Source organism: Copadichromis virginalis, linkage group LG19, assembly GCF_057382275.1.
Source record: "Copadichromis virginalis isolate Kocher_CV1m ecotype Utaka linkage group LG19, C_Virginalis_male_GT1.1, whole genome shotgun sequence".
Classification (NCBI taxonomy): domain Eukaryota; kingdom Metazoa; phylum Chordata; class Actinopteri; order Cichliformes; family Cichlidae; genus Copadichromis; species Copadichromis virginalis.
The window spans coordinates 10229638-10256012 of record NC_140636.1 but is presented as its reverse complement, the minus strand read 5'-3'; the positions used below and the strand labels follow the sequence as shown (position 1 = coordinate 10256012).

General features: G+C 42.2%; 1 protein-coding gene and 1 long non-coding RNA gene across 2 annotated transcripts in view; one reads left to right on the top strand and one right to left on the bottom strand.

The window, feature by feature from the left end:
- The window catches only part of brf1a (BRF1 general transcription factor IIIB subunit a), a 126240-nt gene that overhangs the window by 43877 nt on the left and 55988 nt on the right, over nt 1–26375 (top strand). Inside the window, exons 12-13 of the mRNA XM_085442575.1 lie at nt 846–1169; nt 26070–26131. Of these exons, the coding sequence (XP_085298701.1) occupies nt 846–1169; nt 26070–26131 (386 nt within the window). The remainder of the gene's footprint in view (nt 1–845; nt 1170–26069; nt 26132–26375) is intronic.
- Nucleotides 1083–25290, bottom strand: LOC146685542 (uncharacterized). Its single transcript, XR_014916957.1, has 4 exons — nt 25129–25290; nt 21098–21228; nt 20857–20999; nt 1083–1143 (listed from the first exon to the last, which is right to left on the bottom strand). It is a non-coding gene; the product is annotated as an uncharacterized LOC146685542 (long non-coding RNA).

Below are 26375 nucleotides of genomic sequence, written 5' to 3'. Positions count from 1 at the left end.
AGTCTGTCTTTCTTCCTCGCACACAAACAAGCCCCGGTATCCCTCTGTTTCTACGCAGTGGGGGGGTCGCAGGTCTGTCACTGATTTCAGGCATGTTGTTCTTCCAGCTGCCGTGACGCTTTCAAATCCGGCAGCAGTTCGTTTCTTCTCAGACCGAGTTGATTTCCCGATTTGAGGTCTCGAGCCTGTGAGGGGACATTTTAATTATGGCTGATTAAAGGACACATTTTAATTAGGTAGCAGGACAGCCACAACTATGATCCCAATTACTTTGTCAGAATATGAATATTTATCACCATTCCATTTTCTGCGACTCGGGAAGCCGAATAAATTCCCTGCACTTGTGGGATTTTAGATCAGTATCTTGACCCTTTAACTGCTGTGGCTGCTTTCAGTGTGCTGGAAAATGTGGGTTTGTTTTTTTCCACTAATTTAATTTGAAAACTCTAACTATGGTGTACAATTATGCAGTCTTATTAATCTTCAGGGAATACTCAGGAGTTACGAACTACATAAAATGAAGCAAAGTAAAAGTGGGAATTTTTTCAAGGACAGATGTTTTATTTTATTTTATTGTGAGTCTGAGAATTAAACAAGTCACCTGCCGGTTATTATAGCATTATAACTGCATCCCTATATGCTGTTAAGCTGACACACATGAATGGTTGTTTCAGTCGCCTTGTCCAGACACGTTTGTGTGTTTACATTTTAATAAACATGGTGACAAAAGTTAAAAGCTTTCAGCGTGTTGTTTATGGTCCAATTATCTAAATAGCTTAGCATAAAGACTTTGCACACAAAGTGGTAAATGAATGACACATCCCCACGTTTGTCCTGCTCCACAGATTTGGAAAATGATGACAAAAACAACATTCTCTCCATGTCATCGAAGCTGGTGGACGACGAGGAACCAGAAGACGAAGATGAGCTTCGAGCTGTGGCCAAGCACTTTGGCAAAGACCTTAACGAGCTCACACTGGAGGCTCTGATAAAACTGGAGCAGAAGAGACCAGAAGACGAGGAGGGGAACCAGGAGCAAGAGGACGACGGGGACTTCCCACAGAGAAAAGCCCCATCGCTGGCGTTCCTCCTGGGATCGATGCCCTCATCAGCCACACTGGGCCTCTCAGAGTCCATCAGCAGCTGTGTCACAGACGAGAAGGAGAACGGTAAGTACAAGTTATTTATCATCTTGGAATAGCTCCATCCTTTTTCTTTATTTATTTGCAACATCGGACATGAGATTATTGCTGATTTCTGTTATAATCTCATTTGTTTGTCGTGTCAAGTTTCGTATGCGACCAACATTTTAGATTTATTTTCTTTAACCTTATTTGTTCCTGCCTTGTTACACTGCATTTAATGTGCCATAAAAATGATCCAAGACAAGTAGAAACTTAATAAACCCTGACTGTGCAAACAGTAGTTTAAAAAGCAATTTGAAGACGGCGGTGCGTTTAAGACGAGACGTCAGGCATTATATCGTCTGCCTCAGCAAACGTCTTTATAAAAGCAGGTGTACCCTTGAGAATGATCTGATTCAGAGTGCTGCAGTGATATCATTCATCCTTGACTGTGTCTCGTACGTTCAGTATCACCATAATAATCCATAATCATGTTAAAGGATGCTCTCTCAGGTTTAATTGCAGTAATTAACTGGGCTCTATGAATGAAATAGGCTGTGCTGTGTTTGAAATGTCTCCTGTTCTGCGTTACCTTTTCTTTTCGAATGTGTGGGAGGATGTGTTTGCTATATGTCTGAACCCTCGAGGACACTGGAGATCAAAAATGTTCATGTTGTTGTAGTGTTTTGTTTATTTGAGGGACTTTGAACCATTTCTCTCCAGAAACGACATTTAAACATGTTTATTTGGATAATTTTGCACTCCCGATTTTCATTTTTGAGCCGTGCCTGTTATTTTTATTATTTTTTCTTATTTGTTTATTTTTTTTAGAAGTGATATTGAGCCAAGTTAGTCTCCTGGTCTTTTCTGACACTTCTAGTCATCATCTGCATTGTCACAGTCTGGCTGAGGCAGACTGTATGGAGTGAGGAAGGGGACCCAAGTGCAGACACGCAAAGCGATAACTTTTAACAGAAAGCGATATATTTATAGTGGATGATGAATAAGTACAAAACAAAAGACAAAATCAATGACAACGCTAAACTAAACCCTAAACTGGGAGGAAACCTGGAAGAATGGAAAACCTGACAAGAATACGTGAATACCTGGAAACATGACGTGAACTTAGCAGACGACCTGAACACGAATGACTGGAAACACACAGACTAAATGCAAACATGAGGTGATCAGAGGAAGTGGAAACACCCGGGGAAACGGCTGATAAGAATGAACATAACGACGCCACCGGGGGGGGGGGGGGGGGAGTAAAACCAAACACGCTGAACAAAGGAACACAAGACCTCTTCAAAATAAAACAGGAAACATAATGACATGACAACAAGAACTTGACAACACAAGACACGCAGACATGAAACACATGAAGGTGAGGGAGACTTAACACAGGGGTTGAATACACAAGGGGGATCTAATAACAAAGAATTATAATGGCAACCTAGGCATAATAGAAATGAACGTAGAAAACCTAAAGGACATAAAAATAAAGCATGTGTACTCCAAACTGAACTTTTTGTCGGTGACACGAACACTTTTCCACCTTTAGTTCAGCATGAATACTTGAATCTGTTGCTGAAATAATTTCAGCCAGTTTATTTTTGCAGCTTCTGTTTAGAAATTATAAAGTCTTTATAAAACTTGTCTGTGTTATAAAGTCTTTCACATGTAAAAGCCTGGTTCTGCTGGAGGTCTCTTCCTGTTAAAAGGGAGTTTTTCCTTCCCACTCTTGCCAAAGTGCTTCTTCAAAGAGGATCATTTGATTGCTGGGGTTTTTCTCTCGATCATTGCAGCGTCTTTATTTTACAATATAAACCTCGTTGCAACTGTTGTTGTGATCTAATGCTATATAAATAAAATTAAATAGAATTAAAACTAAACTACTCGAGTGTTCTCCAGTATTCATGAAAAAAGAGCCAACAGATCATACATCTGATTACACCCTCAGTCAATTTGACTTATTAACAGTTTCAAAAATAAACCATTACAGGAATCCATCATACATTGTGTGTAATTACTTAATTACACGAGTAGGATGCACTGCACCCCCACCCCTTCATAGCTAGGTGCACAGAGGTGTTGATGGATGCAGTGTAATGGTGCCATGATGCTGCATCTGTTCTGATGTAAAAGCCTGTTTTTACAGCTCTGAATGGGAGGACGGGGGAGTCATGAGAGGCTAAGAGTGGAAGGTGAAGTGTTTTGATTGATTGGGGGGGGTAGGAGAGGTTATGACGTGGCTTTATGTTCAGAGAACATCATGCACCTTAAAGGTCAGAAGGTTTGAATCTCAGCAGAAGCTTTTTTGTGACCATAAATATTGACCTAGGTCCCCTTTAAAAGTCATTTCTGAGACTTTTTCTCGACAAATGCTCTTAAATTTTTACATTTATTTCCCTGAACAGCACTTAAGACCAAGTACCCTTTAAATGTCAAGTTTTGGTGGGGCCAAAGAGGATAGCCAACTGTCTGTGATTCATATTGTTAAGAATAGGGATTGACCAAAGGGTTGTAACACATTAAAAAATCATGGCTTTATATTCACCTCTGTTTTGGAACAGTGGCTTGATATAGTAGGAAAAGCAAAATAAATGTGTAAATTATGTTTTATTTTGAAAACTTAAAACTTGGCTCAGTGATGGAGTAGCAGGTAAATTCACCTTGGGTGTAACAGAGCCCCGATTCAAGAGTGGGACGGGACACAAACCCAGCCTCATGAATCACAAACTATTGCACTCCTAGTATCTGTCTGGCCTGGATAAATGGGAGGGTTACATTAGGAATGCCATCCAGTGTAAAATCTGTACCCAATCAACAGATCCATCCTGATGAGGAGGAATTAAAGGAGCAGCCAAAAGTACCGTGAAAACTCAAAACGGTAAAAAAGAATGCGGTTGGCTATAATACTTAATATAATAGTTAAGGGAATCAGATACTGCTCTTAAAAAAGAAACAAAACAAAACTTACTTGACTTGAACTACTTGGCCCAAATTGTCCATCTAGACTGTTTTTTGCTGGTTTGGGAGATAATGACATGTCGATCTTCTCTCAAATATAATGAAACTAAATGGTCTTTGCCTTGAGGCACTAAGAACTCAGAAGCACTATAAGTCTTTCCAGAAATTTCAACCCTGTTGGGGAAAAATCCATAAACCTTGTGTATTTTTGTGTAGTTTCTTACTACCAAACTACAATCGGCATGAGAGAGGCTTGTTGTGCTTTTCTCCAAAACTGGACAACTCGGCACGAAACAATCTAGCTGGATAAAAAGCTTCTCGGGCAAAAGGGAGTGTTAAATTTCACAGTGGACTTTCCTTTTAAATGAAACATTAAAGTCAGCAGGGCAAATACAGTTTTAGATTGTAAAGATGGGAACACCAAGTGGGAACCTCCACGGCCGAACAAATGAAGTGCCAAAAACTGCAGCTCCACTAACTCACACTTGAGACAGTCAGTCCTTAGAGTTAAAATACCCAACTTTACAGCTCTGAAGAGTTGGTTGGCCTCTATGGATAGTTTCTTGTGTCATAACAACCATTAATAACCATGCAGAACATGATTTACTTTTTATAAATCATCATCTGGTTACTGGATAATTTAGTTGTACATGTACATTGAGCTGGCTGCCACTGCAACTCTGGAGTCACTGAACTGGACCTCTGACATGTGTGTGCTATAGGTTAGAAATATCTTCTTGAATTATTCTTGTATCGAACTTTGCACTCCAGTTTTGGGTAGTGAATTCTTTTATTTTAAGTTTTAGCACTAATTTACAAATGTGAGTGTCAGGCGTTTTATATTGTAAGGTAGGCCCTACAATAATAAACACAGAGAAAAACCGAACAATCATATGACCCCCTATGAGCAAGCACTTTGGCAAGAGTGGGAAGGAAAAACTCCCTTTTAACAGGAAGAAACCTCCAGCAGAACCAGGCTCAGGGAGGGGCGGGGCCATCTGCTCCGACCGGTTGGGGTGAGAGAAGGAAGACAGGATAAAAGACATGCTGTGGAAGAGAGCCAGAGATTAATAACAAGTACGATTGTTGGTTTAAAATGGAGCACTGTAACAAAAAATAATTTCCCCCAGGGATCAATAAAGTATTCTGATTCTGATTCTGATGATTCTGATTCAGTGCAGAGAGGTCTGTTAACACATACTGAGTGAGAAAGTGGATTGAAGAGCAAGGTTGCTAGCATTAGCAGATAAGTTAGCACTCTACACTCAACCAAATTTGATTAATTCTGCCTCCAGTGTGTAACGTGGTGGCTAAAGCGCAAAATGCTGCATTTAGAACCAATTTCATGGTGGATGTGCTTATCTCTTAGTCTGTCAGTAACAGTCTTCCTCTCTCTTAGGACACACTCATCTTGGACAAATGAACTGAATAATTATGATTATTCATGAATAATGATTTGGAACGTGTTACATTTTTATTCAGTGCAAACTCCACTTAAGTAGCCATTAAATCACAGGATGCAAGTTAACGTGCAAGATTCATGAAGATCGCACGTCTGCCACTTTAAAAGCTAATCATGCTAGCACGATAGCATTCAGGTCGGAAGTTTGAGATATCTGACGGATGAACATCTGCACAAAACTCATGTTTTTCAGATGTTTTTCCATCTGGGCTTAATTGGAGCATTGACGGAGCATCAACACCATCTGTACTGTTAGACTGAAGAGTAGGCTTATTGTACAGTCAGCAGTTCTCTGTGTTGGTAGATATAAGTAACTTTAGAGAGCTAATATCTCAGCTTGAACAAAATAATGTCAACACTTTTCATTACCCTGTTTTGAGATTTCTACATCAGTAAGATTCTCCATTTTTATTATTTCACAATACATTCTTTAAGCAATAAATTGCAAAAAAGTGGAAGAATGCTTGATGGTAGCAAATATGTTACAAATTAAAGTTCATGTAAGAAAAATATATTTAATTCTTGTGACTTTTCAGAAGGTTCAGGGCATGAACTCTATTATCATGAAAATATAATTTTCTGGCAGCTATTTCATGGTTCAGGCTTTTTCATGGTTAATGGAGAAGATTAATTAACAAAAAGATGAACATTTTCTAAGAATTTCGTCCACGGTTGGTTCCACAAGCTTTTGTGAAACATGGCCCATTTTCAGAAATGTGGAGAAGACTCCACTACATGTCTAAAATGTAAATGAAGTGCCTGTGGCTGTGATACATGAAGATTATCACCTTAAACACATGAACACAATCTGAATATTTGTGGTCCATGAGAAGGTCTCCATAGCTTGGGTCAAACCAGCCATTAACCTGATGAAGACGTCCCCAATAATCCCACTGATGTCATCCTATCGTGGGGAAATCTGCGACCGTGGTGAGGTTCAGAGTGAGAAAAGCCACAACTGCAGTGAATTACAGCGCTCTGAATCATAAGCGCTTATGTTAATTGTAAATGTGTCTCCGTCTTTATTGGCTTTGTTATGGAGTGACGTTAGTTTGAGTCATCTTACTCGATTATTGTCGCGAGGCTCATCGGATGTGGCCATGAATGACAAAGTTGCCATTAAAAATGAAAAATGGGGCATGATTGAAGGGTTTAATGGTTGGCTGGTGGGAGTGGTGGAGTTGGCAGCGGGGAGCTGTGTGATTACAGGGGAGGCGTTCAGTCCCTGGGGTCTGTGTCCTTCTTTCGGGTTACTCTGGAGGTTTAAATACTTTAACAGTGTTACAAACCGTCATTTGTGGCAGTGGTTTTCAGACTTGATTTGACTCTTACACAAGATCCACACCAAAATCTGTGCTGTTTGTGCGTTTTCTGTCCCCGTTTCTGCTTCCACAGTTGACCTTATTTAATCACGTGATTTGCAAAAACAAAATAAACTTAACCTCCACCATATTTACTGTGCTGCTGTTGGATTTAAAAATACTGCCTGAAAGCGACCTGTCATGCTTTTACTCTGTAATTAGTCTAATTAGTATAATTTTGTGATGCCATTGAGATACAGCGAAAGGGAGGGGAAAAAACATCCTGATTTCTGGGTTTCGGGTGTTTGCTAATGTTTGACACGGTGTAGATGTATGTGTGACTGCTGCGTGTAGACTTACATACACAAATGTGACGTAATTACTGTGTTAGCCGAAAGCTCTCCATCATGTAGCTCTTTGTTTTTTGTTTGGAGGCCTGTTACTTGGAGGTGGACACACACAGAGGTTTAGTGAATGCAGGCTGGTCCTGGTTCATCTGAGGCTTTGGCTAATTGGGGTGGATACAGGAGGGGCTGCATGAGCGTTGTGGACCCCCTTCCCCCTCCCTCTGCTGCAGAACCTCAATCTTTGAAGTATTAAGTGGACAGGGTACCTTGTCATTAGGACCGAGCCTTTCATCTGCACACTCCAGTGTGTATGTGTGTAGGTTTTGTGGACATTGTTAGTGGAGGGCAGGGCACTGGAGGAAGTGAAAGGGTGTAATTTTGGATTCACTCGGGAAAAGGGAAACGGCAAAGGAAACGAAGTAAAAAGAAAACGCAGATGGTCTGGAACAAAGTCACCAGTTGATCTTTTTAGTTTTAAGGTAGATGGAGATACAGAGCACACTTGGGTTTGATTGTGTACTTACCCGCATTGGCATTTTTTTTTTTCCTTGTTAGTTTTTAGAATCCCACTTTGGTTGTCAGTGATTCAGTATATTGACAGTGTGTAACTCACAGCATAAACCAAAAGCTGAGGCTCTAAATATTCTGCTACTGTATGATGTCAGAGGGGTCATCTCAGCCATACAGCTCTGGCTGTTGGCACAGAAGCCCCGCCCACCTACCGTTTGTGTTTGGCGTGGCGGCCAGTCAAAAGAAAAATGGCTTAAAGGGAGAGAGAAGCTGAAATGGCTTTTTTTTTTTTTTTTTTTGAGATAATCTGTCTTATTATAGGATTATTTTGTAAAACTACTCTTGTAAAAACCGTACCATGAAAACGGAGAGCTGGAAGTTATCATCATAGGTCACTTTTAAAAAAAAATAGCAAAAAAGCCAGCCTACTTACAGAGAAAATTTATTCAGAGTTTTGTCAAACCCTAAGAAAGAAATCTGAGGTTTTTAAGCTTTTCCCAGACATCTCAAAGAATGAAAAAGTAGAAAAATAAATCTTCAGCTGGCTAAACTGTCTTGCTCTGATCTATCCACACAAATACAATACAGGCTACAATTCTTATTATTGGGTATTTAACCTACAGGCCAGTGCGGTAGAGCTCTCCGGGGGGGTGAGAATAAAGGACAAAGTCGGAGCCTCTCCTAAAGAACCTTACGAGTGCCTGACCTCAGGGGAGTTTCCAGGACTTTTTCTTTCAGTGGTTTGGCAGCGGGAACTGCAGGACATCATAATAATTGGCAGAAATGAATTGTGTGGAAAATTGGCGCTGTGCCTTACTGATGTACTTTATTACATGAACAGTAGCACAGCACAAGAGCCTGCAAATGGGTTTGTGTGGAATAACTGTTTTTCAAAGCGATGAAACAAGTGTTTGGGCCCGTTACTCAAGTAAAAGTAAAAAGATTCACTATAGAAGTATGTTTAAACTCCCTGATGTAAAAGTTCTCATTAACCATGTGCAATCATGAGCTCGTGCAAACAACAGAAGACTTTCCTTCTGAGAGAGTATGAGTGCTCCATCCATTTGTGTTACTGAAAGGGAGGTGGCAGCCTTCCTAGTTAAACTCCATTCTGCCTCTCCTCGTTTCACTCCTCTCCGTCACTGACAGCCTGTCGGAGTTATGGCATTTTCATTAACTTGTGCTATCAGAGGACAAAGTGAGCCCGAGAGCAGCCTGGCTGACCAGCAAATGCGCCGGAAGAAGGAACGTGACTCCAGCACCCCCCGATGACTTTGTCACATTCGCCCGTAGTCGAGGTCTTCGGGGAACTCTGACCTGCGCCATTAGAGGCAGCATTGATTGAGGCACACTGTTTTCAGCGGAGCACTTAGTTCAATCAATGACGTGTGCCCTGACCTTAACTACCTCGGTGAGAACAGCTCTTGTCAAACCACTCTGCTGTTTTTATTGCCTGCAAACGTCTGGGGAGAGAGCTGTTTGAAGTGAGCGAAACTCTAGATTTTAGCAGGGCCTTTTGCACTTTTAAGAATCCATTTCATTTCAAAGACCTAACTTTATTTCACAGCCCATTTTTGGGATGTTAGGCTGTTTAAGGAAACCAACATCGCTCCCCAGATAAGAACTTGTTCTCTTGAAACATTTTCTTGCATCCATCGTCTGCACTAATAGCAATCGCTGCAGTAAATCGTGGCTCTGAGCACTCCAGGGCGCAGTCGAAGCTCTCCGACAGATCTCTGCTCTGACAGCAGCTCTGCTGAGTCAATTACAGTCTTTTAAATGAGCAGCATCTGTCTCATCTCGTCCCCGTCCACAGAGGAGTTGTTCAGGGATGAAAGGAAATGCAAAGTCTCATCAGTTTCAGCATCACCATGCTTTCACATCTGACTGCTGAGGTGGTAAAGTGGAAAAAAGCTCTGCGAGCTCCTTTGTGTTGTGTTGTTGCTGTGCTAATGAGCAGAGAGGCAGCCCTTCAAACCACGAGGTCGCCGGTTTGATCCCAGCAGCTACAAGTGTTCCCAACGTCGATCGAGAGAGCTTCATCTTAAGTGTTTTTCCCTCTAACTGTTTCTGGTTAGGAATGAAAAGAACATTTCCTAAAAACATTTATGCACCTTTTCTGTATTATCAAAGATTTTGAAACCAGAATTTGCGAAACAAAGGAAACTGCGTTTGGATACTGGAAGGATTCGCACCACATTTGCTGAAAATGGGTCAAACTTTGAAAGAAGACAAAGTGTGGAAAGATGAATCTGTGACCAAATGTCTTGTGAAGGACAGATCTCAGTAGTTAAAGCGAGTTGTTGGAAAAGCTGAGACACACACACACACACACACACACACACACACGCGCGACCTTCTAACAACCCAAGTAATGATTGATTTATCTCACAATTAAAACATGACAGCACTGTTTTTTTTTTTTCTTTTCTCAGATAGAGAGGTATGACATACAGAGTAAGAGTGAGTCTGGCTATTTAGTAGGGCTGCACGATTAATCGTTAGAAAATCGCGATCTCGATTTATACTTATGTGCGATCTCATTTCCAAATGACAACGATTTAAAAAAAAAAAAAAAAAAAAAAAAAGACGACGACGATTGTACCGCATTTTGATCCGGGACGTAATCTGCATGAAAACAAGCGCTCACTCTTCCTGCTCAACAAATGACAAGGGCGGAGCTTTATACCACGTGATACAGAAGCTGTGCCGTGTGATGCTAACATTAGCAGGGAAAAAACAACGGAGAGCACGTCAGGGATGACGAGAAAGTGACAGGAGAAAATCCGTCCCGGTCAACCACCCAAACATCAATAACGGGAACCTTATACAGCGCTTCCCTATACCCGTCGAACTCCCGCAGGCACAAAGAAATTACGGAGGCTATCACTTATCACCTGACCAAAGATATGGCTCCCATCAACACTGTGCAAAACGAGGGATTTAGGAAAATTATCAACACCCTAGACAAACGCTACACAGTGCCGTCCCGCAACTATTTTTCTATTGTTGCACTACCTGCTCTATACACGCAGTGTCGAGCAACGGTGGAGACGGAATTTCAAGCAGTACAACATTTTGCGGCAACAACAAAACGTGAGACATTTGTTGTTTTTATGTTTATTTATTGTTTTTATATTTATTGTTTTTATGTTCAGTCTCAACTGTTACGAAGTTGATGTGCAGTTAATAAGTGCAATAAATATTTATACTGGAAAAGAAAATCGTGGGAGAATCGTGATCTCAATTCTAAGCCAAAAAAATCGTGATTCTCATTTTATGCGAAATCGTGCAGCCCTACTATTTAGTATGAGCCCCAATTACCAGTCTGCCTGGATACCCTATCAGTCGATACTGGTTACTTGCTTGTACCATTCATCACTGAGCAGGTAAAAACAACAGTTACAGCTGAGAAACAAAGAACTGCACAAAAGCTCAGGCACATTAGTCGTTTTATAGTTTGCTAGTTTTTTTATTTTATTAGTTTGTTACCTAACACTAATTAGCAGGGATGTAGTTTCTTGCACCTGTGCATTCTTTCATTGAAGGTTGCTAGCCATACTCTTGACCAAACGTAGTCTGAACAAGTTCCCCCCCTCCTCCAGAAAACAACCAACAAAAAGACATGCAAAGTCCAAAATCATGGCCGATATCACAGTATCGCAATGGTAGATAGACGGTGCTCAGTGATCAATAGAAAAAAAGAGTTAGCCCTGCAGGGAAATTTGAATCAGGTATTCCAAGCCAGGGCTTAATATGACTGCTGATAATCAACAAAAACCTAAATGCAGCACTGCTGTGATCACCTATTAAAAAGCACAACATGGGGGGGGGGGGATCAATGGAGAGACCAATCTAATTACAGAAAGTAGGCAGATAAGTGCAGATAATGTTCCCCTGCAAACAAGCCACAGCGTCAGTTGTTTAGTTAAAGAGTTGATGTATGTGTGAAGTTGCACAAAACAAAGTGGCAATATTAACATCTGGATGAACAGAAGTAGGAATTTAAAACCTCACTTTGTTATAGATGATGTCAGCACACAGTCTGATTGCATCATTTAACAAAAATGTTAAATGGCTTTAACATGTGGGTCTTCCATATAAAGTGTAGGAGGGGAGATGAGGTGGAGTATTTTAATCTCAGCACCTGCTGAATATATTTAATGGAAGGCTATTGTTCAGTCAGCAGCAGTGCAAACTTGTGGCCATCATCTGCTGCTGATCAGCAAGAATGAAGCGAGTTGTCCCTTTAATTAATGATGGCTTATTGCTAATATATGCAGATAATCCATTCACAAACTCGTCCCATTGGCTCACTGTGAACGTTTTCCTCTCTGCTGCCATGACAGCTAGTCAGGCCTGAGTGTTTGCAGTGCCTGGGGCGGTACAGTAGAGCTTGACGGACATATGGCCGGATGGACACAGGCCCTCAGAGGAGGGGAGGACACAATTGGATGGCTGGCAGACAGACAGACAGACAGACAGGCGATGGCAGTGCAGGGAGACGGGCATCAGTGAAACACAGAGGCACAAGAGGACGAAGCAAACAGTGTAATGTTTATTTCAGGCCCTCAGTGTTCTCCGTGGACAGCCCATCATATGCTTTCAGTGAGTCAGTACAAGCTAAGCTACCTCAGCAGCAGCAGTGTGGTGCAGAATATGAAATCAGGCAGCGCGTGTGCGTGTGTGAGCAGCAGCAGTTAGCTGTCAGTCTCTCTGGTGAGATGGCTGCGGCAGCAGCCCGTCACAGCAGCCAGCTGTGATCGGAGATGATGTGCGTCTTCTGGCCCGAGGAGGCAAAGGGAAGCCGTCTCGTCTGCCGCCGCCAGCCTGACAGGAGATGACAGCTACCGTTTAGCAGGCAGGCAAAGGCAGAACGTGGTGCTCGCCTCTGGCTGTTACGTCATTTCACTGTCTCAACCTCCTCCCTTCCTCGACCTTTAATGCTGTGTCACTGGAGTTTTAGCAGGAGTCCCACCCAGACCAGGCGTGTCTGGAACTGACACCACACGCACAGTTTTTGTTTCTGGTAATCACAATTCCATGATTTGAAATGCAGTTTGAAGATAATGCTTTAAATATGTGAGCATTTCAACGTTTTAGGGAAGAGGTTTTGATGTAGTGATGGGCATACAGATCATCTTACACAAAATCTTTGTCTCTTGTACAAAACAGATGCTGACTATAATAAAAAAAAATGAGAGTATACGCCATAGACACAATAACAGAGAATAACAACACCAGGGGAAAAACACCAAGCAAAACAACTGAGTTTTACTGTTATTCATCAGGTTCTTGTGGCACTGACATTCATTAAATAACATTTTAGGTGCTACTTTAGTCTGAGGCCTTGATTAATTAACACCATCACCTTCAAATCCAACTAAGAATTACTCTTATGAGACTGTGGAATTTAACTTTTCATTGAATAACTAAACCAACTAAACAGTCATTGCAAAAGACCAAACCCTGGGACTTGCCTTCCAGGTCACTTTTACAATAAATATGATTTACTTTGATATAATTTCTCAAAAGCAACAGACTTCCTCAGTCTTGGGTCAATTCAAATTGCATTTCTGGCAAAGTCTTGAGTCAAAGTGGAAAGAGCGGAGCGGCGGCTCTGGTGTCTAAATCAAAGGTAATGTTCTAATGTTGTCAAGACGAGGTGCAGATGAGGTGTTTCCCCCTTGCTGGAGGCAGCAGATGGAAGGATTGTTTCTTAGAGGAGCAGGCCAGCAGCTCGGAGGTTGCTGTTTCTGCAGCTCTGCGTTCACAAATGTCCGTTCTTCACAGGTTTTTTGGAAAATGTAACATGATCGTCCTCAACAGATGGGAGTATGGAATTGAAGGCTGTCAGAATTAAAGTTTCTACCTTTAATTCCTCTTCAATTACATTTTTTAGGGTTGGTATAGGTGCTAAGTGCTAAAACAGTGTGTCTTCTTGTTTTCTCTCAGTTGTTTTCACATAATCTCTTTTAGATGCAGTGATGTCCTCATGAAGCTTCACATATGAGCCTTAAATTGGAGCAAAGCCAAAGCATTTCTAGCTGCTTGGTTCCATATCTTCAACCCAAACTACAGCCTCATTAACACCACCTGCAGTCCTGCTGTTTATTTTTAAACATCACTGCAGTTGGATGTGTTCTGTTAACAGTAAGCACACAAACCTGTAATACAGAAGCAAGAAAAGTCAACCCGAAGATCTTTGTGTTCATAATAAACAGGTTAAGCTGACTGTGGGTGTGAGTTTGGAGCGTTCACAGATGTGCAGAAAAAAGGGCATCATCTCTAAGAAAACAGGAGTTCCTGATAACAAATCCTAACGTGTTTCAGCCGTAAGAGTTTTCATTGTTGTTCTGAATCGGGGATGCGATTGAAATTTTTCCTCACAGAACATGAAAACAAGAAGCTGAACTGCATGTCAGAAGTTAAAGTTCTTTGAACATCTCAGACTGACGACGCACAAAAGCAGAAAGGGATCCGAGCAGGGATTCCCCACCAGCCCCACCTTTGATTTGGTGTCTCGGTCTCTGATTACATCCATAGAAAGTTTATAAATGTTTCCCACCAGATGAGCAGACGGTTTGGGTACATGTAAAACACAGAAGGCTGATTCATCGGTGTGGCAACAGCAACACTTGGCTAAACATTCCAGTGGCTGTAATCTGACATTTAGGATGTTTGATACTCATCCAAACCAATACGCACACGAAGCATCGCTCAGTTTCTAACATACATTCTCCAATATTTTACTTCTTTCTTTTTCTCCTCAGCTGTGCTGCTGAGACAGCCGCGGCCAGCCACGAGCGCGCTCCTCCTCATCCATCAAAGAGTCGCGCAGTTCATGTGGGGATATTCTGACAGTGTGGATTCACTCAGTGTGGATGATTTATTCATCCTGCTCTTGTGATGTAAAATTGCAGACTGTTTTGGAAAATATCGAAGCAGGGTCAAAATTGACAGAACATCTCTTTGATCAAAGATATTTATTCAAAATATGGAAAACATGGCGCGCGCACTGTTGAAAGGGCCCGTCGCTTTCAATGCGAACATCTGTTGTGTTTATGAGAGAGCACGGTGTAGGCAGAGGGAGGCGGACGCTAAACATCACGGACCGTTTGAGATTGTTCATAACAGTGGAAACAAAAGTGACGCAGTGTCGGCTGGTCCGGTGTTTAGGCCTGTTTGCTTGCTACTGTTTAGGAGATTTCTACTAGATGACTGTTTTGGTTTGAATAAATCTTTACTGGCACCAGTATCAATAAAGATAATGTTCTGTGCTGGAGAAGGGGAGCACACACGCTACAGCATTTATTACATGCAGTCCTTAGCAGATCATTTGTTGTTTGGTCGAATGCTTCAAATCGTGACAGGCGCTTTGTTGTCCAGTCCAGGCATCGGATCCAACTCTTATGAAAGGAAAAAAAGAGAGCGAGCCTGCATAAATTTTTCATCATCTGTCTGAAATGAGATGATTTTTACTCCTTTTTGCATTCTTTGAGTTATAAAAAGTGTTTTTCTTGTGCTTGTTTGTGGATTCTGGGGGAGAGAAAGGCGAACACACTCAGTTTTACTGCAAGCGGCTCAGACTCCTGCAGGACCTCCTGTGATACACTAAGGGAGGATCCATGGTTACACCATCCAGCTCGAAGTATAAGCCTTATCAAAAAGGAAAGTTCAAAGCCTAATCCTAAACTAGAGAGGGCGTCTGTCTCCTGAATCCAAATTGAAGCCTGCTTCCACAGGAGAGGGGCCTGATAGCTTCCTCCCACTCCACTTTCAGAAACTCTCGGAGCCCACAGTCTGAGAGCGAAGCCCTCGAAACCTATTTTGCTGTCTCCTTTTCAAAACCAGATCAAGTTTTGACTTAGAAAAAGAGCAGCTTTGTCCAGCTTGTGCCCCTGTGAATGAGGACCAATAGCAGTGTGGCCTGAGGAATCCAGCAGAGACATTATTTGAATGTCACTCTGCCAAATTCAAATGCTAGTGTTTGAACAGCGATGACAAAGTCGTTCTTTAAATATCTTTTAATGCAGGTGTGAGGCAGCAAGCGCATTTGCTGATACCCGTTTAATCATCTCATTTCGTCACGTCCTGCTGAGTACATCTCCATAACAGTAGCCGATAAAAAGGAAAATTAGCATTTTTATTTGACAGACTTTGTAGAATGTCACTTGATCACTTGCTCATTTGGATGGAAGCGCAGCAGCTGACAGAGCTCAGAGGGTTAGTGCATGTGGCTAAAGGTCTGTGGAGTCTTGAGTGGCATTTATTGCAAAGTTACATCACATAATTAGGATCTGGAGCAGATCTGGTTTGTGTTATAGTTGAAATAAAAAAGGGCCATTTAAACAAACAAATGAATAAATAAACTTAAATAAATATTAGAAAAATAAATCCATCATACTTTGATCGCCAGAGACTTTATTATATCATGTTTTTTTTGTTGCTGCCAAAAAAAGTCATGAAAGCAACAAAAAAGCTTTCGAGCCTGCAGCACTGAGACCAGCAGTTCATTCAGACATTGCTCTCTTGCACACACATTTCTTTAAAAAGTCAGACTCTATAGTTTTTCTACATGCACGCTCAAACCAGAGGCATCAAACCTTCGTTAGGGACTATTTTTAGCAGCAGATTAAGACCCATATGGCCACCAGAGTGAGTATTTGGGAAATTTGTGCCACAGAATAAAAAGACATTGCAGTGTGCACTCATTCATTTTTTACATTATTATTAATTATGATCAGTTATGGTTTTGTTAATTATAGTTTTGGGATTTTAATGGAGTTTGTGCAAAATGATGAAATGAAACAAAATATAATTTAAAGTCCACATTTATGAGGAAACTTCAAATATAAACAAGTTGGCTTCATTTTGCTTTCTGGGGTATTCCCCCCCCCCCCTCACTCACTCACTCACACCCATTTTTGTGTCTGGGGGAGGAGGAGAAGAAGCAGGTGGTTGAGTGGGCGTATGCTCAGCCTCAGCTCCTCCAAGGTCAGTGGAGGTCACGTTTTAATGGGCTTGCCCAGCCCACCCGTGTCAGCGAGAATCTCTCACTCTATTTATTGCCTCGGCCGGCTGGTTATTTCTTCAGGGCAGCACTGGCATCGAGCCTTATTACCTCATAGCACTGCAGAGAAGGACTTTTACACCAGAGCTGCCTTTTTTTTTTTTACATACGAGGCATTTAGCCAACAGTCTGGTCCAGGCATGCTTTAACATGAGTAGAAGCAAAGAGTAAATCAATTCTATTGGATGTGCTGAAAACATGCCCAGCGCCGACTGGGATCAGTAGTTTGCAGCTGTGCTGTTGGATTTTATCATACGTTATCATTGCAGTCCTCCTCACTTTGTCATAGTCATACTTTGTTTCTAAATGCAATCATCACTCCGTGCAAACATGGTACCTGTCTGCTGAATAGAAACGCTGTTTCCGAGAGAAACCTGGTTGCTGAATGTAAACCGCAGATAATAAGACCGCTGGTTGTACTGGGTCAAGGTGGATGCTTAAAAACTTGGCTAGATGCCACAAATGGGCTGTCAAAAGCTGTACTGCCCCCAGTGGGCAGTAAGGTGTACTGTCTTAATCAACAAGGACAGAAGATTACTAGCTAAAGTTTCTCCTTAGAGCAGATCGTTCCTGCTTGAGTAATTATTTAAGCTGGTTTTTCAGTGCACACCAGAGCCAGTGCGTAGAAGTATCGCTTGGTTGCGTTCTTTGTGCAGCAGTTTCATTCACTTCACCTCTAACAGCCACCGTCTAATCTCAAAGCAGAAAACCTGACAAATGAAAACATCTCCCTTCACGTGTCTCCTCCCTGCGGCCCCCGTGGCCGAGCTGGGCGCAGGTCGAAGGGTTTGGGTATGTAGGAGTGGATCAGGATTGTTGCTGACATCAAGAGCTGAGAGTCTGGATAATGTGGGCTGCGTTTGAAGTGTGGATGATGGGTGATCCTGCAGCACCGAGGCTACACAGCCCCATTCATCCCTTAGATCACACACACTCAGTCTTTGTTTTTTGTTTTTTTGTCTTTTTTTTTTTTTTTTCCAGAAGGGGAAGGAGGTAGAGGGGGGAGGGGGAGAGGACATGAGGTGTGGAGGAGTCAGCAGACTGGTGCTTCCTTTTAATTCAGCCAGCGTGGCTTTTTTTCCCTCCATTTTTATCCCCGCTCTCCCTTCGTCTTCTCTGTCTGTGTCATTTCTGTCAGATCAGGCCTAAATGAAATACAGCTCAGGATTAGAGAAAGATCACTGAACTCCTCTTAAGCCTCCCTTTTCTCTGTCTCTCTATCCTAACTTTTCTTTCCGTCTTAACTCATATTTTACTGTCTTCAGTCTTTTCTCTCTGCCTGGTCTCCCAGCTGCTGTCCTCTCATTCCTCCTCGTCCTCCCTCCTGCTGCCTTTTCTCCATCAGTCTGTTTGTCTCTGTGTCCTACCTAGCTCATTCTTTCTCTCTTAATCTCCCCTGCTCTGCCTCTTTTTGTCTTTATCTCCCTGCTTTTCTCATTTTTCTCCCCTTGTTACGACTTCAGTGTCTCTTGCTCTCTTTGGCCTTTCCATCTGCTGTTTATCATGTCTTTGTGAGAGTAAGGCTGGGGGTTTTCCGTTTCTCTTAATGTCAACAAATGTTATCAACCAAAATGTCCTGCTGTCAAAATTTCCATTAGGATCAGTATAGTTTGACTTTCTTAAGAAAAATGAACTATATGGTTGTGCGTGAGTCATGATTTGGACTCACTATACAGAAATCAACACCAACATTTAGATGTTCCTACTAACAAGTATGCTTATCCAAAGCCAGATTTGACTTATTTTTCTACCCCACGGGGGCCGATAACTCCTTCACCTGTCAGTTAGATATGCTTTATTCTACTTGTAGAGAAATGTACTTTCGACCACATGCTGCCAAACCGGAGACAGAAGCACAGACTGATTGCTGTCTTTTGTAGACAATGTGGACAAAGTGGTTTGTGAGGACTTGCGCTGACTTTGTGGGTCTTGCCACCTTAGCTTTCTGAAACGAGACGTCACAAATACGGGGAATGTTTGATTTCTCAACCACAAGTAGGCCCCACCCAAAAGCAGACCCTCTTTATTGTTTTTCTAGACACCGATGAGATCATAATGTACAAAGTAAACGTGCTGTTCGATGTAGGAGTTGAAGTTTAAGAGTGTGACTGTGAGCACATCAGGAAAGTGCTTACTGAGGTCATGAATTAAGGGAAACAAAGTACTTTGCAGTAGAATTTATATACCGCAAGACCAAAGTTGCTGCCCCCTGCTGGTCATCAGAAGGAAAAAGACGTGGGTTTGAAGCAGGGGTGTCCAACTCCAGGCCTCGAGGGCTGGTGTTCTGCAGGTTTTAGATGTGGTCTTGATCCAGGACGGCTATTTAAATGGCTAAATGACTTCCTCAATGTGTCCTGAAGTTCTCCAGAGGCCTGGTAATGAACTAATCATGTGATTCAGGTGTGTAGACCCAGGTTGAGATCTAAAACCTCCAGGACACCGGCCCTTAGGGCCTGGAGTTGGCCAAGCCTGATTTAAAGCGTTATAAAGCTGCGTTTAATTTTCAGCCAGCACGACGATGAGAAAATGTCTTATAAACAACAGATTTTTCTGTTTTCTGTTTTTTATTTGATTTTTACAGAACATCCCAACTTTTTGGAAATCCCTTGGCTCTAACAGTGGAAAACTAAAAGTTAAACATCTGATCATTTGAAAGATTCCTCAAGTTAGCCACTGTTTTTGTTTTTCACTTCTGCACAATGTAATTTCATCATTGGCCAAAAAACCCGTTAAAATCACGAACGAGCCGCGGTGTTGAAGGGTAGGGCTGCAATCTAATCGGTTTCCTGTTTGGAATACATCTCAAACTTTTCACCACCCCTCCCCCTATTGCAAAAAATTGCAAAGACCAAAGCGCAGCATTTGTCTTTTTGAGCCTGGCCTGATTATTGCTTTGATCGCTTGGGATGACAAATGTCACTTGTGCCAGATTATAGGTTCAGTAAGTAACAGGAGGACAAGCTAAAATAAATATTTGAATGTTAATGTGCTTTCCGAAGATAAGCTGAGGCATGGACAGAGCAGACTGAGGTAATTTTCCTTTAAACATGCTGATCAGCCCGGTCAGAAATCAAATGTGTTTGGTAAAAGTCATGAAGAAGTGCAGAGGAGGAGGAGGGATACACAATATTGTTGAAAGATGCATGCACACACTTTTTTCCCCTCATCTGGTTCTGGGGTCAAACTCAAAGGGTTGTTTGGGTTGTATTTGTGCTACGAATGGCTGAGCAACAAAGAAACGAGAGCTCTGGAGGAAAAGTAGCAGAGCGTTGGATGTGGGATCATCTCTTTCAGAAAGTTGCAGATAAAAGGAGCGACACTGATACGCCATATCCAACATCTAAAAGCTGTGGAGGAAGGGAGTTTCCAAAGCTATCTGACACGCAGTTCAGGCATAAATCTAGCTTAACTCTGCTCAGTACCAGGCTGGGACTGCATTATTCCTGCCTGAAGACACCCGCACAGTGGGAACTCTCAAATTAGCATGTACAGGTAACATTTCTACTCAGTGTGGAGCTGGAGGAAGGCCACGAGTTTTAGTGGCCACAGCTACAGAACTGAGTCATCGAGTTTTAATTGATTATAAATTGAGTTAAACGCTGAAAACCAATCCTCAGTTTAACGTTTGTGGGATTTCAGTGGCTGTAATTAACAAAAGCTGGTTTTTACTAACCGATGCATTTACTTCAGATGTGCCCCAGTAAATGCACATTGCCTCCTATTTTAGCCTAAAACTACAGGGGCTAACTTGTTCAGGAAATTGTAAAGCATGTTTACAAATGAAACTCTATATGTGCGAGGTGTTTTTAAAGCTTTATGTCTTCAGTGGGATCCAGCGGTTTTGGAGGTGGGAGCACAGGGAGGCAGGAAGCATTGAGAGACAGCCTAAACACGTTGTTGGTTCTGGTCTTTTTCTGGGATTTGTGGACACTAAGAAAAATAAGGATCCTCAGCGGCCGCATTATGTCTTACTTTTTCTGCTTGGCTCACTCACCAGCCCCCCCCCACCCCCCTTTAAATCTCTTGTTCTCTGCCTCCTTCACCATCTTCAAAAGGCTGTCTACTTCACCTGTTAGCGTTCGCTCCTGCGGGGCACATTTTCTCAGTTTCTTTGTGTTCTTTTATTCTCTCGTCTTTCGTATTAGAGGTCCTCTGCGGTGAAGCATCTTTTTCTCCTGACCACATCAGACAGGCCTGCTGCCACCCGGGACACTGTGATATGTGGGAGACGGCCAAGAAGGGGATAGTATTAGGGGGTAATTCTGAAGCAGTAAGAGAGGGGTTGAGGAGTATACGTTGGGTCAGGTTACCTGGCTGTGAGGGCCACGAGAGAACAGGGTGATAGGGTTAACAGCTTGCGGTGGATTAGGCTGGTTGAACACCACCTTCCTGTGAGTGATTTTTGCTTTCTCCTTGATTTTTCTTCAGGCCAGCCGTATGCCTGAAAAGAAATTGAATTTGGCATCTTCTCAGACAGCTGTCGAACCTGCAGCTGTGAGCAAATAAGTGTCCTTACTGTGATGCCAGATAAAGGAGCTTAGCGAGTAAAATATATCATATGTGGGCTGGAGCCAGTTAAATCACATTGTTTATGGAGGGATGAGCCATCGCTCGTGTTCATGCACAGTGAATACTGAAGTGAAATTTAATGCCAAGACGAGGCATTCCTGCTCTTGTTCTGGAGTCACCTATCAAGGTCGCATGACTGTTGGGACCTGAATGACTAAAGCCCATCCATCTATCCATCCAGATAAAAGGACTTTGCCTTGTAGATGGTAGTTGGTTGCTAGGGGGCTTTAAAAGTTCCAGATGTCTAGTTAACCCTCTTGTGTCTTTATCATGTCATATGTCGATCAACAGTATCCTTTGCTGAAGCTGGTAGTTGCTTCAGTTTACTCACCTCAGAGTTGACACTGGTCTGATTGTATCCTCACGTGGTGTTGTCTGGACCTCTCAACGATGGCTCTCGGGCCTACTCTACGTTACAGTGTGTCTAGTTAGCGTTTAGCTTAGCACTAATTAGCAGATTGTGTTTCTGTATGTGTGCAAGTTCACGGATGCAACTTGCTAAACGAGCTTGTTGATTTTAGCTGATAACTTGGAACTTAACTCTCTGGGTGTTGCAGCTAAAATGCTGAGGCTGTACCCGGTCTTTAAGTCTGACATCATTAGCCGGTTCCAGGTTCAAACTTTGCTTCAGGTGCCAAAGTCAAACAAACACTGCGGCATCACTGAGAGTTAAAAACTGTCTAAATTCTTTCATCTTCATTAAAATGATCAGTGTGGCTGCTCTACCAGGTGTAACAATTAAGTTTAACATCCGGGCATCCATGAAAACACAATTTTTAAATTTTAGTTAGCAGGGAGTTAGCTTGCTAGTTTCCATCTAAAGATGATATAATCTAAAGATGATGTAATGACTGAGAGATTTGTGATGTAATTAAAACGTACAGCTCTGCTATCACTTCCAACATAAATGAAAACTAAACGGCAGTGACGTTTGTAGGGTTACTGAAGGTGGGCTAGCTGGTATATAATGATGTGCTACGTGGTGGATAGCTACACAGCTATGGTTAGCATAATATAAACACAGTGAACCTGGAGGATGAATGCTAACCTTTTTTTCTGAGCTTTAAAATGAATAGCGGTAATAAAAACCGAGAGAGGCCGACACTGGTCACTGCCTTTTTTTCGGGGCTTGAAACGTAATCACTTAAAGACCAGATGAGGCTACAGAATCCAAAAACTGGTGATGTCACAGTGTCTATATCCATTGATCAAATAAAGGCCCGCCCTTTAAGCCAACCTTCATGTGATTGGCTGCTTCTAGCAAACAGAAGTTGAAAGGGCAGCTGGGTGGGGTTCTCTCTGACATTACGTAGCACTAAACCGGTCAAAATAGTGTTTGAGCTCAATCCTCAAACAGCACTCAGAGGCGCGGTTAGTTTCACGGGCTGACTTTTTTTCTGCTTTAAATACCGACACAATTCACTGTAAGCTGTGTGTTACAAATACAAATAAAAAATATTATATAAAAATATTATATAATAAAAATATTATATAAGCCACTGAAAGTCCAGATCTCAGAATGATTTTAGCCATGACTGCCTGTTTCCCTGCTTTTCCCTCCATTAGTGCTTCCCCTTTGTCTTAAAAGTGTGTGAATGTGTGTGTGAATGGGTGGGTGACTGAACGTGTAAAGCGCTTTGGGGTCCTTAAGGACTAAGTAAAGCGCTATACAAATACAGGCCATTTACCATTTTACCATTTAAAAGAATTTATTACCACATTGTCAAGAGTAGGGTTTGTTTGGGAAAGTGTGTGTGTGTGTGTGTGTGTGTGTTTTCTTTTTTGGTTCTTTTTCCTCCTCAGCACTGATGTGCAGGCAGAGCTGCATCTCTGAGCTACTGAGCTGCTGCCAAAAGACCTCAGGCTTCTGTCAGCCTGGACAGGAAGAGAAAAGTAGTTTCTCTGCATGCACAAGGTCATCAGGGAGGTGATTTCTGTTTTCTTTTAGGATTTGGAAGTTTTGTGAATGTGCTGCGAGTCGTCCTCCCCCCCCCCCACACACACACACACTCTCTAATGAGGTGATGTAATCCACCACTTCTTATTCATAGTGACACAAAATGTTTCTGGCCTTCAGCAGTTTCCACTGAATTTCCACTGATGAGGGCCAGATGGCTTAAATTATTTTGTCTTCTGTGTAATAATGAGATAATCTCATTAAAGGGGCTTGGATTTAGTGCTTATTTAGCCCAGCCTGACCATCATGCGTTTATGGTATCCTACTACTTATTCTAAATTCATCATTAGACCTTCGAAGTAACATAAAGCACATGTTTTGTTTTTTCCTTCAGTCATTTTGAGATTCTTCAGGTTTTATCAGATTTTTATCTTGTATGAAAAAGTGTTGATCTGTTTTCCCAAATAAACACTGAATGACAAGTTCAGCTAGTCGGTTGTACGATTGAAACCAGGAACAAATTCATAATGCTTCAAGGTTTCTTAAAAGAGGATTTTGTTTGTTGTTTCTCTGAAGTCAGCAGCATCATCCAAATAAAAAGATTGTTAGCTTACTCTGAACAGAGTGGGTTGTGATATTTGGGTAGTAAAACCTTGTTCATAATCTATTAATTGCACATTACTTGGTTTTTAGATTCAGGCACCACCTCCTGCAGGACGGTGCACCCCGGCTCCAGGAAGCTAAACCTGCATAAACTACTGCCTATGTCTAAATGCCAGCCTGCCCAACAGGACACTGACGTTCTGTATCTGTACCTCAACAGGTCATAGCTTTTTGTGCCAGAGAGAGGAGACCTTAAATTATATATCTGAGAAGCTGGTGCATGTTCTGTGGTCTCGTACAACAAAATAGTACTTTCCAAAAAAGCTTTAGTGACCTGCTCCTATTAGTTTTCTTTCTCTGTATGTCCAGATTATTAGACTTCCTCTAATACCTAGAATTTCACCTCAGGTCCTCACTTAACCGATTATTTAACACCATCGACACAGTGTAAACAGCTTTGTTTTTTTCAAACGTCACATGTTTAGGCTCACTCTTGTGCCATAATGAAAGTGGGGGTGTAATAGATATTCAGTTGGATGAAATCTGAATGTTAAAAGTTCCTCAGTGCTTTGAGTCTTCTCTGTATGTGTGTAGTCCTTCACTGTGAAGTTAGCTGTAGATGCTGCATTTATCATCAGGCTGAGTCCCGATTACTCGTACCTGAGGAGACGTGCATCTCCTTGTTGGAAGCAATAAAGTTATATATTGGTCCTCGACTTCACGTGACATCCCTGCCTGTTGGCTCTGCACCCTTCACATCTTCATTAAAAAGACGAATAGGCAGGAAAGTGAAATCGAAGAGCCCGATGTCTCTTATTTCAGCTTTACCTTCCTGATATACCGAGGCAAATTGTCAACCTGCGGTCCACAGATTCTCCTGCACTCTCACCAAGAACAATTTTATGGGTTTGATTAAAATTAGCAAGTGTCGATATATCAAAGCAGCGGCTGAATAATAACTCAGTAATTGCTCCCTCCCCCCTGCTCTCTGCGGGGTTGGACTGGTGTTATCAGCTCTCAGTGTCGCTGCCTCTCTGCCTCCCGGAGCTGCCGATCTCTCCCAGGGCTTGTCTCTGTCTTATCTCGGCCCCGCACTTCATGGGGAGGAAGTTCTTAGAGGGCTGGGCCCGACAGATAGCGACTGACCTGTCTCTTCCTCTGGAGCGGTTTCTTTTTTAAGGAAGCTGCAATCTGCTAACTGAACTAAAAAAAAAGCTGACTAGAATTAGCCCCCCCCCCCCCCCAACCTCTCCACTGGTGCAGCAAACACACCCTTTACTGTCTGAGGATGAATGTATTTCTTCTTCTCTGCCTGCTCCCTGCCTGTCTGTGCACCTGTCTCTCCTTAATGATGCTGCCCGTGGACTCAGGTGGCTCTTCTTTGAAGTTGCCGCCGACTGGGAGTTTGAACTTCAGGAAAGAAGGGCCCCTGTGAACATGTCAAACACAGAAAGCCTGACAGAAGTTAAATGACTCCCATAAACCTTTTGCTTGCTGCTTCTTCAGATCGAGCCTTTCAGTCTTTGCCTGTCTGATGTCTGCAGGCAGCCAGAGAAACACTGCACTTTGTTGCAAAACAGCTAATCAAGGTGGAGAATCTTTTGGAGTGAAAGCTGTTGAATTTCCATTGATGGTTTCCTTCTCCTGTCAAAGCCGGCACACGCTCCCGCTTCTTCCAAAGAAAGAAAAAAGTCATCTTTTGTTTCCTTTTATCAAAGCCAATCAGATTTTCTTTGAAATTTCTTTTCCAAAATTGGACTTTGTGCAACCGGAAGATTTGAGATACCGCTTTCCTTCATCGACACATCCTTCACAGGTAGGAGCGGGAGCGTGTCTCGGCCATCTTATGAAAAATGCAAATCGCTGTTTCAGCATCCCAGTGTTTCAAAATAAAGTGTGCTGAAATCTAGAAAGCGTATCGTAATTGAAAAGAATGCGTGTGAAGGTAGATCGGCTTAAAGTGAGTTAAGCCTGTTAGCGTCTTATTAGAAGTCACAGTGCATTTTTCTATTTCTTTTTTTTAATTTAGCGATTTCCTCCTGATAGAAGATGCTTCACAGATCTTCCACAAGGAAGAGATTTTATTTATTTATTTATTTGTTTTTGCAAGCTGCCGTTTCCTGTTTCAGCCCTTTGGGATGGGGCGGCTGGAGTAAAAACGTGTGTTACAGCAAATCTAAGAGTGTCCATTCTGGTGTGTGTCTCTGTGACAGATGGTGCTGCTGACAGCGGGGAGCTCGACTTGAGTGGGATAAATGACAGTGAGATAGAGCTGGTACGTACCTGCTGCGTATGCAGCTCCAGTCACGCCGTACACACTACAGATTCACACATGCGATGTGCCTTCAATGCCCTGAAATCTTTCTCAATGTAGAAAATTCTGTTAGCTTTTCCTGTAGAAGAGTTAAAATCTCATCAAATGTTTTCTGCTATTGCAGAACTGTTAGCATGTAGCATGTTAGCTTGGTAAAAAATAGCTAAAAACTTGGACATGGTTCATTTTCAGAATTTTAAAAAAC